Source organism: Haliaeetus albicilla, chromosome 17 (genome assembly GCF_947461875.1).
Source record: "Haliaeetus albicilla chromosome 17, bHalAlb1.1, whole genome shotgun sequence".
NCBI classification, from domain to species: Eukaryota; Metazoa; Chordata; class Aves; order Accipitriformes; family Accipitridae; genus Haliaeetus; species Haliaeetus albicilla.
The window spans coordinates 2087386-2103230 of NC_091499.1; the positions used below are offsets into that span (position 1 = coordinate 2087386).

General features: G+C 42.1%; 1 protein-coding gene across 1 annotated transcript in view; it reads right to left on the reverse strand.

The window, feature by feature from the left end:
• EYS (eyes shut homolog) overlaps positions 1–15845 on the reverse strand; it is a 938397-nt gene that overhangs the window by 594953 nt on the left and 327599 nt on the right. The window contains exons 13-14 of the mRNA XM_069804576.1: positions 7504–7617; positions 5487–5609 (exon numbers count right to left, since the gene is read on the reverse strand). Coding sequence (XP_069660677.1) covers positions 5487–5609; positions 7504–7617 — 237 coding nt within the window. The remainder of the gene's footprint in view (positions 1–5486; positions 5610–7503; positions 7618–15845) is intronic.

Here is a 15845-nt window from a genome sequence, read left to right on the forward strand (position 1 = left end):
AAACTGTGCAGTGGTCCTGCTATTAACTACAAACACCTGGGTCAGGCAAAAGCTGCTTAAAATAGAGCAGCTTTTGCAGGCTTGCTGAAAACAAAGCTTAGAAAACCGTAGAAAAAGAATGCACAGGAAAAGATTTTTGAAAGCACAAAAAAAGGTATCACCTTTTGCCTTGTGATGGAGTTGAGCTAGAAGACACTGCACATCCTTCTCTAATTTTGGTTTTCAAATGTTCAGTTTTGCAGGGACCACTTGTTTAGCCACAATAGCTATCACAGGATTCCTAAAGCTCATAGTATGAGACAAGCCAGAGGAAATTATATAGATTTGATCTTCAGAAAGCATATTAAAAAGCTTGCAAATTTATTTAGTCTGCTGTGTAAAGCCTAAAGACTTATTTAAGTCAACATGTGACTGATGGTAGATTTTGACTGTTGATTCATACTGCCTCATGATAATGAAAAACATGAATGAGACACAGGCAAAACCTAAAACAAGGATCATGTTACACATAGAGGATTCATATGGACCATGATATAAGTGAGGAAGTCAGATTAAGAATCTCATGCATATAAATTATAACAAAATTCAGTGCTAAGTGCTAAAGTAAAAATCACTTTGGAATCATGTTTCCTCTAGCCAGTGTTCACTAGTGTCACCTTACTGTTGCCTCAAGCTTTCAAAAGACCGATTAATGAAAAAGAAGGCAGTGATAGCTTAAAGAAAAAACCTAAAACATGAGAAGTGTGGTATGCTTGCCATTCAAGGACTGTTTAGATTACGTGTGCTCAAGGTAAAGCTTATCTAATTGAAGATTCTGCTTACAATGGAGGATGCTTAAGGAGTGTTTGGATAATAGTCAAGGCACCAGACATTTCAGAGTCACAGACTTGCTAATTAAGGACATACATCCTCCTTTGGCATTGAGAAACACAGACCCGGGTGTCCGCAGGTGACACACGCCCATAAAAGTACAAAAGGAGGAGGGGTAGTCTTCCCCAAGGGACCCCCGAAGCCCACCCGAGACCTCTGCACAGGCATAGAAGACTGGGGTGATTGCTCAAGAGAACGCTATGTCATGCCTGCTCAACATAATGAATATGCAATAGTTAGGTGGAACATATGTATGAGATAGGCGTGGTGGTTTAACTGCAGTGTGTAAGGATGGACTGAAAACCTCAGTAGGTGGGCTCGGTTTGTGGAAATCTTCCACCTTGCACCCTGCGCAGAATAAAGCAATGTCTCCTCTCTAAACATACTTTGTGTGTTTCGGGAGTTCCTTTCTGATCAGGTAACATTACTAGCACAGGGATCACTTCTACACTCAGGCACATGTGCACAATTTTGAAGTCCATTTAACTAATAATATCTTTTAAAATTTAAAATAGGCAAAGGGTTTACAATGGGCAAAATATAATCCTGTCACTTATTCGAGATTAAAAAAACATGCCTTCTCATCCCAGAACACTGACTTTCAAAATTCTTGGGTTCCAGTCACTTACACTACCAGAGAAAATCCACCCAAATAATGAAAACAGTTAGTAACCAACACCTCATAAAATTGCTTCCTCCTTCTGGATCACTGATGAATTCCATACCAGCCCACCTGATTGATGCTTTGATTCAAGTTATCTTACTACTTCAGGTACTAAAGGTGTCCTACTGTTCAATATTAAAATTCCTTACTTCACCTGTCTTCAGGTTCTTATAATGTCCAGAATTCACCAGTCTGGATGCGCTCAGCAAGTCTTTTTCTAATTTTTGAGGCTTGCCAGGTTAACAGACCTGGACTGCCTTTATTTATCTCAGCTGCCAGATGTTCTTGAAACCCCTCTAATTGACAAAATCGAACAAAACGTTGTGAGGGAAGGAGGTGGCAGTGCCGCCATCTGTCCATTTGTCCAGCAGCTCTTTACTAGGGGATAATTACAACGATCCTGTGTGTGCTGACTCCCACAAGAGGGCATTTGAGAGCAAGCTTTGATTTCATACAGTCATTCCCTTGACTTTCCCAGGAGCTGCTGCTCTCTGTCTGCCTATCTTGCTCAGAGCAAAGGAAACGCCATGCAGCAGGTTGCAAAGCTGCCAGCACTCAGGTGTTCACCCCTTTAACAATAAAAACTGCACTTGGGAGCAGAAGCTGCAAGAAGACTCCCTGTTCCTCTCAGGACTCTCTCAGATGTTTTGGGTGTTCCTGCCCTGCTGGCTTTCCTCAGCAGGAGAGAGCTGCTCCCTCCATCCAGGCCCGCTCCCTGCCGCACACACAGTATTGCCTCTTCCCGGCTCTGCTCCCAGGGAAGGAACAAGCTCCACAGCCAAGGCCATTCGAACAGGCAGCTGTCTCCCTCCTGTCCAGTGCTGCCCTTCCAGCAGAGCGTTCATGCACAAGGCATGCGACATCGAAGCAGAGTGATGCTGCCAGGCACAGAGCTAGTAAACAGCAAGACAAGCAAACAACTAGGCCTGAGACTGGTTTTGTAACCGACCAGCTCAGATGCTAAAGCTAAATTTTATATGGAAATGCCTATTAATGTGCTAGGAAAACAAAAATGCATTTGAAAAAAATTGAAAAGAAAAAAATCAGCCCTATACATTTACTGGACTTTTTCAAATTTCACTTCCTTGACCAAAATGTGATCGATAGGGAGTGAGCAGATCAGTTAATGAACTTTCTAACTTGGGCCTCCGCGCAGTCACAGCTCACTGTTGTAGCCCAGTAGATATGACTTCTGCCCTCAGCAGGGGCAGGCCCGGCTGGGCAGCGCAGGGGCTCAGGGCTCAGCCTGGCCATGGCCTGAGCTGGGCGTCACTGGTTTAACCCCTGCCTGCCCTGCTCCAGCTTCAGCTCGGGGGGGTGGCCCCGCTGGGGAGCGGGGGGATACCCCGCCATGCACCCCCAGTCACGGCCTGCAGCTGGCAGTGCAGGAGAAGGACACAGGCTGGATGAGAAAATGTGTAAAAATAACCCCAGCTGGACACCAGACTAAAGAGGAGGAAACCCCCACCATGAACATCAACTTTCTCTTGGGAAATGGCTCAAGATGCTAATGACTAACGCCTAAACTCCCCCATTCCTTCTTGAGAAGACTGAAACTGTCACATGTAGGACCCAGAGGGACACTAGAAAGTTGAACATAACACCAAGAGTATGGGTAGATATTAATAAGTTTTCTGGTGTAACAATTTTGACTGTGCTGTTAATGGTGCTTTTCTACATTCATTGTATAATATGGATTTCTACATTGCTTAAATATTAACTGGATAAACAAAAAATTCCTATATCTATGCTACGTTTCCTTTTCCCCTTAAAAACGTTTTGAGTGTATCACTTATTATGGCGATATCTTCCTGGGCCATTTACATCAGTCCTAGAACTCAGAAGGGCGTGGAACATTCTTTTACTACTGTTTGCCTTTCTTAGAAGATCAAAGCTAAAATATTCAGTACTTTGCATCAAAGACTCTTTCTAGGGAGGTTGAAGCAGTTGTTGGAAGGCTTGTGGAGAGCAGACCTAATGACATCCACAATGGCTGACTGTGCATTTATTATACAAATAGTATGAGCACAGATTAAAATATTCAGTGTAATCAAGAGGATTCTTATCCCCACTTCCAGTTCCAGTCAGTAGACTGGCTGATTTGTTTTCCTGCGGGAGCTGTCCTGTCTCACAAAAAAAGCCAATATGAAGTGAGATCAATAGCATATTCATGATGAAAAGTCTCTCACCCAGGAAATACAGGAGAAAATAGAGCCTTTTCATAATGGCCTATTATGCAGTCATGTGAACTTCTATGACTTCAGCATAGGCCTCAAGGTATCCATTAAAATCTGCCCATAACTCACTGGTAACTGTTTTACTGTTGACAGATCTTGACTCCTTTTTGTCTTGGAATGAACGGACACCTTATTGGCCAACTCTTTGCATCAGTATGAATCTAGGATAAAGTGTTCCTCCTAAGGAGAACGTACCCTGTTCTGCACTGCCTTGGTGACACCCGCACATTAGTTTATAGTTCTGGTTCTGTAATGTGGATTCCATCATATCCCAAAGTAGTGTAGCTGTATTTTCAAAGGAACAGCTTTTCCTGTATCCCCTTGTTCAAACTGACTGTTTGCAACCTACTACAGAAAAGTTAGATGTTTTCCATTTTGACCCTTGCACTATAGCAGTAAGTTTTTAAAGCTCCTTCTTTTAAAATTATTGCATTAAAAATACTTCTATTTATATCAACAAATACTTTGTAATCACCTCCATTGTTTTCATGACTGACACAAAATAGGTATATACTATGCAAACTCATGGCAGCTAAGCCAGTTATCAAAGAAAAAAGGAGAATGTGATCTTGTAGGAAATAGATCACATCTCAGTTTTGTAATGCTGAATAATATTAGAATACGTTGGCACAAATCAAGCAAAATCAGACATCTGTGGGAACCGCAACTATTATCACTTTCACAGATTCTAAATCTCTGTGTATCATCTTACATTCCTTATGTCCCATCTGCCTATTTTTAACCACTAACAAAATATGTATGAAGTGCTCCTAAACTGGATGTCACTGGTGTTACTATCAACCTGAAATGCTCTATTTACTTCTAACTTAATTTTGCCTCCTCATCATTCACTGCTCTACTTGCTTCTTTAGCCCTTCATTTCTCCATAATAGATCTCTTTCTTTTTTTCCTTTCCTCTCCATTGGTCACCACAGATTTTGAGTTCTCTGTATATATCTGTTTGGCTTTTTATTACAACACCCACTAACTGTGTATGATTTCTAAGACTGCCATTGCTTGTCTTCCTGTTACCGCTTATGACTAATGCTGCTCCATTTGCCCCTCTGAAATCAGCAGTTGAAATTCAGTGTGTTTCTGTCCCTGACATCACAGCATATTAGTTGTTAAGATGGCATATTTTTTGAGACAGTTTTATTGATTTCCCCACGATCCTGTTAGCTGCTTCTGGCAGAAAGTAGGGCCATGAAGACTGCTCCTAATGCAAGAACTATATTCTTAAACCTGTTAGACACACAAATAATTGTGCAATCTACAAGCTATTTATCGTAAGGATCTGATGGCATCCTTCCTGAAGAGAACAAGGTGTCCTCTTTCTAAAATTGTATTCTCATTTCTACCTCAATCAAGTATGGCTGTAATACGATCTTCTGAAGACAAACAGCACCAGCTATAGCTATCATTGCTCAGCTATGTTTCATAGACTAGGTGTTTTTTGAACACTTTTTTTTCAGGCAAAATACAGTTTTGCTTTCCATCAATTAATCAAATGGCATACACGCTGCTTTCAATTTTTATCACATTAGTAGGGAAATTAAAGCAGATTATCAATAGCACAGAACACTGAGTTGAATTTATTTTTATTAATGCTAACATACTGAACAAAATGCAATTAAAAAGAGTTTGTTTTAATTTCAGAAAAAGAAATAAAAAGTTTAACTATTTAATGTCTTTTCCAGAGTTAAAATAAATCTTACCAGTGAATCCTGGAGGACAAACACAACGGTAGTCTGCAACCAGGTCTACACAAGTTGAATTGCTTTTACAGAAGCCGTAAGTGCACTCATCAAAGTTGATTTCACAGTTCAGACCTTCAAAACCTTGGTTGGAAAAAACCAAAGAGCTATGTATTAGTCAGCTATATCTGTGCCTTCATTTCTAAAGCATGTCTTTGGGTCCCTTTTTCTAAAAAGATATATTTTTTTCAATTTACTCTTGTAATAAAATTATCTTGAAGTCTTATGGAAAGATCTTTCCAAAAGCTTTTTCTGCTCTGTCAGTAATAGGAAAATACATTTGACCATCACATATACTTTAAAAGGAGCTAATAATGGAAAGAACGAATTTAGGATTCAGTATTTTCATTAATCTGTTTGAACTTTTTGTTTAGCAGAGACTTAAGAATATATGTATCTTCTGCCATTTTGAGAACATTGCAGACGAAGATAAGTGATGCTGGGATTGGACATCTGATTATAGTTTTAAAAATCAACTCTCAAATAATTACTTCTCTACTTTTTCTCTATTTGTTTCTTGTGTCATAGTGACTTAGCAAACTCAGAAGTCCAACAGTGTTCTTTTGTACTTGAAATTGCTGGAGAATCTCCACTTCAATATCTGACATTTTACGCTCTTGTAAATGTATTCTAATTCATGGTCATGCTACAAAATGACTATCATTAGTGCTGTCGCAGGCCATGACTGCAGGAAGACCATGACTAATGCTAAGCTATCAGCACCCTCAGTGCAAGGCATATTCCCATAATTTCTCAAACTGACCATGGAACCAATTTCCACTGATCCCTGAGTCATAAAACTTTAGAATTACCCTTAGTTCATTAATAATGTATACAGTAACAATTCTCATTTGCATTTAGAGTTTAATCAGACCCATGTCTCACAGGTAACAAGTAAGCCACAAAATTATCAGTGTGGATGCCAAGATTTATTTATCTATAAGCTGGTCAGGCAGACTAAAGAGCTGAATGATCTTTTGCAAGCTTAATTTTCAGCTGCCTTCCAATATCTGTTTTGGCTTCTAATTTAAGCTAACTAATGATGGAGGCTGTACTTATGGGAATTATTTGTAGCAATTTCATCTTTTGTGATGAGTTCCTGAGCTTATCATCACCACTACAATGCTTGTATTAATATATAAATACCTGAAATATTGTAAGCTATGAAATCAACTCACCATCAGTCCATACTTATAAAGTTGTACTATTTGAAGATTAAAATCAAACAGGTATAAGAAAGTTTAAAATGCAGAAACAAAGTACCAGGTTATAAATCACAACCTTGACTTTATTTTTAACTAAAAATCCAATTTAAAAAAACATATAAATATTCAGAAGAAACCCATTTCTGAAAGTATGCCAGAAAGACACTGTAATATTAAATGTTTTAAAGCATTTTAGTTTTTCCTTTAACTACTTTTTTCTTGAAACCCCTCATTTGTTCATACACTTGATAACACTGAGCAATATGCATTTATAAAGAAACAGACCAAAAGTGCTGAAAATCACATTATTTTTGTCTGTGAAATTTTTAATAGATTTTTGTACTGAAGATATAATACAGTCATTATTATGGCCATTGTAATTTTCTTGCTATGCTCAGTCATAAAGCTGCAAGTTAGTACATCAGGATAAAATATTTTCTTTGTAAGTTTATTGATTACATTTTCCATGGATTTCAGACACTGCTCATTTGTGTTTTCTCCACTCCTTCAGACTTCGCCAAAATCATGAGGTTCTGTCTGAAAAAAGTAGCACTTACAAGTATATCTGTCTCCATTCTTAATGAGCATGCTTGTTTTATTGGGTGCCTTGGTGGACAAAGATGCAAATGAGACTTCAGAAAAGAATGAATAACTTTCTATGAAAGGAAATTTTAACAATGGTTTTGAAGACTGTCAAGAAGATGTTTTGCAGACTGCAGGCAATTTCAAAAATTGTCAAAGATAATAAAAATAAATTATTTTGAACAACTTACCTTCAGGGCAAAAACAATCATAGCTGTTGACATCATTCTGACAGACAGCACCATTCAAGCAGGGAGCTGAATCACACTCATTCATTTCTATTTCACAGTACTGGCCTGAAAAACCTGCAAAGGAAGCAAGGTAAGCTTTGATTTTCTTCATCTTTATGTGTGCTATTAACATGAAACTTCTATTCCAAATGTTGTTCTGTAATTAAAACCAATGGGCGTATTCCCCTGAAAAAGGAAGCTGGAAGTCAGAGTTTCTGTATTTTATTTACAAAGAATTAAATTTCACTCATTTCTTATTCAATATTACCAAGACATGTCTTTATTGCTGGAATAAAGCAATAAATGAAGTAGGAAGTACTTCCAGAAAGTAAGACCACATTCATACCAGTATGCAAACACTATACAGATTTTCAAGCATTTTGCTTATAAAAGAGTCACTTAAGTATTTTTATGAAACCTTTTTTGAATTTTGCCATGTTAATATAAGACAGAGTACATCAATTATCTCTCATCCGTTGTCTGGTGTTTTCTACTGTGGAGACGAGCAGTAAAAAAATACAAATACACTGAGGCGTAACAAACACGTGCCATACGAATCAGGCCTTCAGCACATGTAAAGTGCACAGCTTAAATACAATAAACGACGACGCTGTATACGTTGCTAAAAGAAGTAAAGTAGCCATCACTAAAACAAAAATCCAAAGACTAATGACTTACAAAAGGAAAGGGTAACTCAATTTTCTCATTTTTTACGGGGTGCGGGTGCCCCGGGGCTGGCGGTGAGGGGCCGCAGAGACGGCCTCTGTGAGGAGGGTCCGCGCCGGACACAGCCGGTTCCAGCCGGCTCCAACCCACCCACCGCCGGGCCCGGCTCAGCCCCGCAGCCAACGGGGGGAAAACCTGGGTGAGAAAGGGCAGAAACGTGACACGGGCGGTCAGAAGCGAGGTAAAAAGTGTGAGAAACAGCCCTGCCAGCACCCAGGAGGAGGAGGAGGAGGGAAGGAGGGGGTCCAGGCACCTCAGCAGAGGTTCCCCAGCAGCCAGTGGAGAAGACTGGGCTGGAGCCGGTTTTCCTGACAGGAACTGCAGCCCCTGGAGAACCCACATGGGAGCAGGTTTTTCCTGAAGGACTGCAGCCCACGGAGGCCCCCACGCTGGAGCAGGGGAACAGCGTGAGGAGGAAGGATCAGCAGAGAGGGGCTGTTACGGACTGACCTCGACCGCCATTCCCCGTCCCCCTGCGCTGCTCGGGGTGGGGAGGAGGTGGAGGAGTCGGGAGCGAGGGAGTGAAGCTGGGCCTTGCGGAAAAAACAGGGATGGGGAGGGTATTGTTTTAATTTGCCTTTGTTTCTCACTATGCAAACCTACATTAATTGGCAATAAATTAAACCAATTTTCCCCAATTTGAGTCTGTTTTACCTGTGACAGTAGTTGCTAAGTGATCTCCCTGTTTATCTCAACCCATAAAATTTTTCATCCTCTCCCCCCATGCTGGTGAGAAGGCAGAGTGAGAGAGCATCTGGGTGGGTGTCTGACTGCCAGCCAAGGTCAACCCACCACACATCTATACCTTCGTTCTGTCTTAATTCCAAATATCACCACTAATCCTTACACAACCATTAGCACATCCAGTTTGATTGGAAGAACAAAATAAATCAGATCTTCATTGTTACTAAGATAATTTTAAAAAATCCATACATAAAGTGAAGGTGTTCCTGTTGAAAGTTTTTCTTCTCTTCTTCTGTTCAGTTTCCTTCCATGTACCTTAGCATAATTATTCAAATGGAGGAAAAGCATTCTTTTTTAATATTGGGTTCCCAGGACATGAACTGCAAAAGATGATGTGGCATGCTTTCACTATACGTTAAACAGATGCTTATTTATGTAATGCAAAGAATTCCCAATTTTTTTGTTTTCTTAAAAAATTATTTTTAAAACTACCAAAAAAAAAATCAATAAATTAAGATAATTTTATGTTAGGAAAACCAGATGATTTTACATCTTTCCTTCCTATTTTTCTGTCATCTTTAAAGTCTCTCAACCTTATCTCATTTAGAAAACAAATCCAAAAGCCTTCAGAATCATCGTGAAATGTCAATCTATGATGCATTTGTGAATACCAGAAAAAATAATTTGTACAGAGTTGTTATTTGTGTCAGCAAAATAACAACAAATATAGATAAATAATATAGATTGTGTCCCAGCACAATCAATGTGAGAGTTCTTTTCCCTCTTTCTTGCAGAATTTATTTATGAATTCTAATATACGGTTGGGTTCTCACATAAGATACAGAGCACAACCTGCACAGAATACAAGAGAAGTCAGATATCAGGCATGCTTTCAAAGAATCTCCTTTTCAGTCTTGTCTTAGACTGAACTTTTTTGGAAGGCACCACACAATCATCACTATTTGGATTATTCTGGATTATCTGGTATCATATATTTTGCATGATTCTACCTAACTATCAAAGAAAATGCAGATAATCTGTAGTAGTTAATATATTGATGGAGGAGAGTACAAATCATGCAGATTAATGAGGTAAACTGTAATTCCTGTGTTCATTTCACAGATGTTATCATGTACCAGCATTGGTAGCCATGCTGTTACATTTGGAAATATGATTAGTCCTTATTTTTTGAGAGGATACATTACTAAACATTAATGGTAAGGGTATCATCCAGGGAACAGATTTTTGGTTAAGAACACATTATTTTTCCCAAAGGCTTTCTTCCTGAAGTGACACATTGTTTCCACTTGCAGATGTAATAAAATCAAAATAAGCAGTGCTGTTCAGGTTGAAGCATTGTGAAACTCAAACCAGGAAACTCCACGCTGTCCCTTTCAGGTTAGTTTTTTTGTCACTCTGTTGCATTGTGGAACTGGCCTCAATAACCGAGGATGTCCCCACTTGTCCTAAGTTCCAATGAGCTTTATTTTCCCACCACTTGGATATTTGATAACAGACTTCATTTTCCAAAACGTGGAAGTATTTTAAGATTATCATACAGCATTCAAGTCCTGAAGTAAATTTGTCTAATTTAGCTTTCACTACTAATCAAGTTTCCACATTAATTGGTTATCTTTACTCATACATGTCTTCACTGTTGATTCCATTTTATGTGATACTTTAAATGTAGCCTTTAAGTCCATATCCAAGATCAAAAGTAAACTAAGATCTGAAATATTCGGATGCAGCTCTGCTCCCAGGAAGAGCACAGCTTGGGGTAAGCTAAATATTGCACTAACCTTTCATGCGGGCTCAAATACGCATCTATGTCCACTTCGTTTCAGCTGGGAGTAGGTGAGCTTTCTCACACCGAGCACACCCTACATGCACTGAATTGCCAGCCTGGTATGAGAGACCGAAGGGGTTCCCGAACGCCGCGGCGGGGCAAGTCCGGCCGAAGGACGAGCTCTGCCTCACCAGGCCCCTGCCCAGGCAGGAGCCGCGGGTGAGGAGCGGCCGCCCGGCCCCGCTCAGCCCCGGGCACCGGCGACAGGGCGGGGAGGCCGGGCCGGGCCGGAGGACGCGCGGTTCCCTCTGCCGAGACGCCGAGCGGGGCAGCTCCGCGGCGGCCATGGCGACGGGGGAGGCGAGGGGAAGGGGGAGGGAGAGGAAGGGAAGGGGCCGGACCCCCCCGAAGGCTCTGGAAGCGCAGCCGGCGCGGGACGCCTCATTAGCCTAATGAGGGCGAGCGCCCGCCCGCAGGCGGGGCGAGGAGGCGGGAAAAGGGCGCGAACGAAGGGGCCGGCGGGCTGGCTGGAGGGCGCGCGGCTGGCCCCGGGGCCGGCGGGGTCTCTTTCACTCCGTCTCTCTCCTTCGCACCTCGTCCCTTCCTTCCGACACAAACCGCCGGCCGAGGCCGGGCCGAGGAGCGGGCCCTCTCTGAGGAGGAGCCCGGGGAGCAAAGCCAGGGGGTCCGCTCCGCTCCGTTCCCGCTCGGAGGCGAGGGCTCGCCCGGCGTTCTCCCCGGAACGCAGCTCCGGAGATAGATGTGGTCAGCCCCGCGGTGCTCTGCGGGTGGCGGTTCGTGAGAGAAACCCCGCCGCCGGCTGTCACCCCTCCCGAGTTCAGGCTGCTTCTGCCCCGAGGGAAACCTTCCGCTGACCGCCGGCGCGACCTGCCCAAGGCCGCGCTCCCCCACCGCCCTCCTGCTCTGGCCGCTGCGGGCCGTGACACCTGGTTATCTTTCTTGAAGATGAAAAACCTACAGAAAGGTATTCTGAAATACAGACTGCCAAACTGCAGGGGCTACCTGTATAGGTTATTTGTAACATGAATGTTTGGACCATAAAATACTCAAGGTTCTAGCACAAAAAGTGCTGGTCACCTTTTTAATGATCTCTTCGCTAACACGTCTGTTGGCAAAGATGTCCTTGAACCACTCTTTCAGATAAACCCGTCTCTTCCCAGCAGTCTCATTCCTCAAACAGGGTCCTATGGTCATGGAGACAAAACCCTGTGTGAGACCTCCTACAGAACCAGGAGCTGACATAACATGATGTTTCTGCCTCTCTCTTTGATCTGTCACCTGGAATCAAGCATGTTCACTGTCCCTGTGTGTTATGATGTTGACCTTGTCACCATAGTCCGTCCTTAGCTCAAGAAGAAAATAACTCAGAGATTTAACCAAGTTGATTCTTGGAAATGTCTTCCTGGGTACAGGGTCCACTGTCTCTGTGTGTCAGTAGCCTCTGTCTTCACTTATTCCTGCAGGTTTTCTTTAAATTATATTTCCTTACCTCCGTTAACCCTTGTGGCTTATTTGCAGGGGATGTGGAAAAGAACTGATTTCCCTTCTCTTTGTAGATTTTTACATATCTTGATTTTTTTAATGTACATATCATGACTGATGTTTCCACTCAGTCTTCTGTTGCTTAAAAAAACCCCAAACAAACAGTTTCTTCCACATTTTGTTATAGGTCTTGTTCACTAGATCTCTGATGAGTCAAGTTTCTGTCTTTTATGTTCCTGTACTCGTATATAATATGGTATTCTAACTCAGGCTGTAATGTGCAGTGTATCATAACAATACTTGTTATATTTTTACAACTGCGTGATGTTTGTAAATCATGTCTAAGCTTAAATGACCTATAGCTTCCAAACTGCCCTCTGCAGAACTACAGTCTAAATAGTGTTTCACACCTTTTATTTGTGCAGTTTATTCCTGCATAGGTATAGTCTTTACACCCACATATATTCTTAGATTATAGATTCTTAGATCTCTTTGTGAGATTATGTCACTCAAAACCCAAAGAGAATTGCCAATTCTCACTGCTTGAAAGAGTCCAATAAATGTTGATATCTTCTTCTGAAGTATTTTTAGTATGATCCCATTGACTAATGTTTGTTTTGTGGTCTTCTAAAACACAGAACCTTTTTTGTTGAACTGAGGCTTTGCTAGTCATTGTCAAGCTTATGATTGCATAGTTGGCAATTTTGAAGGGTTGCTCTTTGCATATCCCGTATTAACATACTTTTTTTTTTAAATTTTATGTCATTTATGATAACAACTTTGTATTCTTCCAGAAATGGAGCTTTGAATATCACAAAGTTAAACTTGTTAAAACTGATCAAATTGGGAATTATATGTGACATGTTTGATGATCTAATTGCTGAGACAATTGCTGTCTTAACACTTGGCCACTACCACTGGCCATTATAAAGGAAAGAAAAATAAAAGAAACTCAAAACAACCAAATATCCAGGTCCATTTGTAGTCACAAGTGATTTCATATGTAAGCAGTAATGTTAGGACGTGTGTGTCTCCAAACCCCTTCTAGTAATGATCACTAGCTGGAAAGAAACACAACAGTCAGCAGGTGACCAATGTGTCTAGTTTCTACAAAACTGAGGATTGCTTAGGAAAGTTCCTTCAGTTGCTTAGGATTACAGGCCATGAATGGGTCATTACATGAACAGTAACAACTCTGAAATTGTATTTTCTTTCTTGAAGATCCTCTATTTAAAAAAAAAAAATGTACCTACAGGAGAGCTTGTATATGTTTCAGTGGGGGTAACTTGGCAAAAGAGCTATAGCCTATTCAAACCAGCCTGACTATGCTTGTGAGCTAGCTTTGAACTTACTAGACCTGATATGGCTGGCACACAGCATAGCTACAGCAGCTCACACCTCTTAATGGGATGGTAGCTGCTTATATGAAGCTAAGCAAGTGGTAGAACACAGGCTGAGCTCTACGCTGTGATAACGCAGTTTGCTATCTACCTGATCTCACAGACGCACATTGTCATGTTTATTTCCAAGGTTAGTCCTACCCAATCTGACCCTCTTCCACTTGGGAATTCAGAATAGGCAATTGCCTATTCTGATTTGTGTCAGCTGATAACCTAATGTTGAAAGAAAGTGGAAAATAATAAAAGAATCGGATTAATTGCTGTTGAAAGGACATTTTGAGAGTCTTACAAAATAGTAAGTTTAACAGCAATGTCCTTTAATATAACTGTTCCACAGCATACCCAAATGCAGAACTGTGTATTTGTTTATTCCTTACAATTTTATCATCAGAACAGTACTTTGAGACCAGCTCTGTAGTGAGAATGAAAAAAAAACCAAACCCTCAAGATATAAAGTGGTAGCTGATAGCGATTTTATCTGTGGAATGATGGGAATGTGCTCACATACTCAGCCTGCATATTTTATATGCAGTTTTGCCATAAAAAAAAACTTAAAGAAAAAAAAACCATGGTAAAATTAGAATCGATTCACAAACTACTAGATGGGTGCTGTGGTTTCAAAATTCCAATGGAAAACATGACAAAATGAATTAGGTTTAAAATCTGTTTTACATGACCTATCTAACTCCCTAATGAGTGAGGACATGTAAAACAATTCTTCATATTTTAAACACAAATGCACAAACAATCATTTACCAATGTACTATGAGATTAAACTTCATGAAAAAGAAAAGCTGAGATGCAAAATTAATTAATATAAATCCTTTATTATAAATTCTAGCAGACTACATACATGAATTATCACAAGTTTAGTTCTTTAATTAACGTCGAATTGTTTCTTTAATGTATTGTAAACTGGGAGCTTTGAAGAACATATCAGGTTCCCAGTGAAGCTATTACAGGACTCATCAAAGTTCCTAACTTAAAAGTCCAGAAGAGTGAGTTTGGAGGCACACATAGTGCCAATCCTGACATGCTAAAATTTAATATTTTAAGTTTTGCTACAACGTCAAGTTGGCACTGCAGGAACTGCAAACCTCTGAGACCAGAGCCTTTCTCAAAGGAATAACAAGGAAGTTGTTTCTTTCTTAAGCAGCAAATACGTGACCTCAAGGACTCGCCGAGGCGATCGGCTCCGGTACAGGCGCGTTCCGCGGCGGAGCAGGGGATCGCTGCATGCAGGGCAGTTTCCTGAGCTGGGGAAACCCCAGGGGAGCACGGAGACCCACTGGGAGCCGGCAGCTCTCACCAGAGCGAGCGGCTGGGGAGGCCTGGGCAGGGCCAGGAGTCACGGCGGCCGCCCCCACTCCCACTAAGGGCGGCCCACGGGAGCGCCGGGGACCGGGAGCGCGGGAAAACGGGGCGTGGCGCCTCAGCTGGGGTGTGGCGCGGCGGTTCGCGCGGGAAAGTCATTTCCCTTTCCCTTTCGAGGGAAAGACGTTCCGCTGGCCGAGCGGAGAGGCTCGAAGTCCGCACGACCCGACAGGCGGGCACCACTCTGCGACCGTCTGCATGGGCCGAGGGCGCTCGTCCTACCTGACGGTAGGTCCTACCTCAGGGCAGAGCAAAGGCTGCAGCTCCGGCTGGGGGGTCCGCACCACCTACCCCAGCCGGGGCCGATGCCCCTGCCCAGACGGAGCTGCTGAAGGGAGAGGCTGCGGTGCAGACCTCGGACCGCAGGGAGTGCCGAGACCTTTCTCCTGGGGCAGGGACGGGCAGCAGAGCTGCCTGCAAAAGGCGTGCCCGGGGGGAGGACCTCAGGTGGCTGAGCTGAGGCGCTGGAACAGGTTGCCCAGAGAGGTTGTGGCTGCCCCATCCCTGGCAGTGTTCAAGGCCAGGTTGGATGGGGCTTGGAGCAACCTGGTCTGGTGGAAGGTGTCCCTGCCCAGGGCAGGGGGGTTGGAACTAGGTGACCTTTAAGGTCCCTTCCAACCCAAAGCATTCTGTGATTCTGTGAAGGTTTTGATATTTGTATCTGATTGCTCTGCAGATGCACAATCGGACATTCAGGAGGAGTTCTAACAAGGTAACTCTTGCCAGCTTCAGGTGATAGAATAAATGTTGAAGAAATTAGATTATTAAAGACAGATGTGAACTTTTATTCACTCCTTTTATAGATATAGAGCTTTCTCAGAAATCATTTC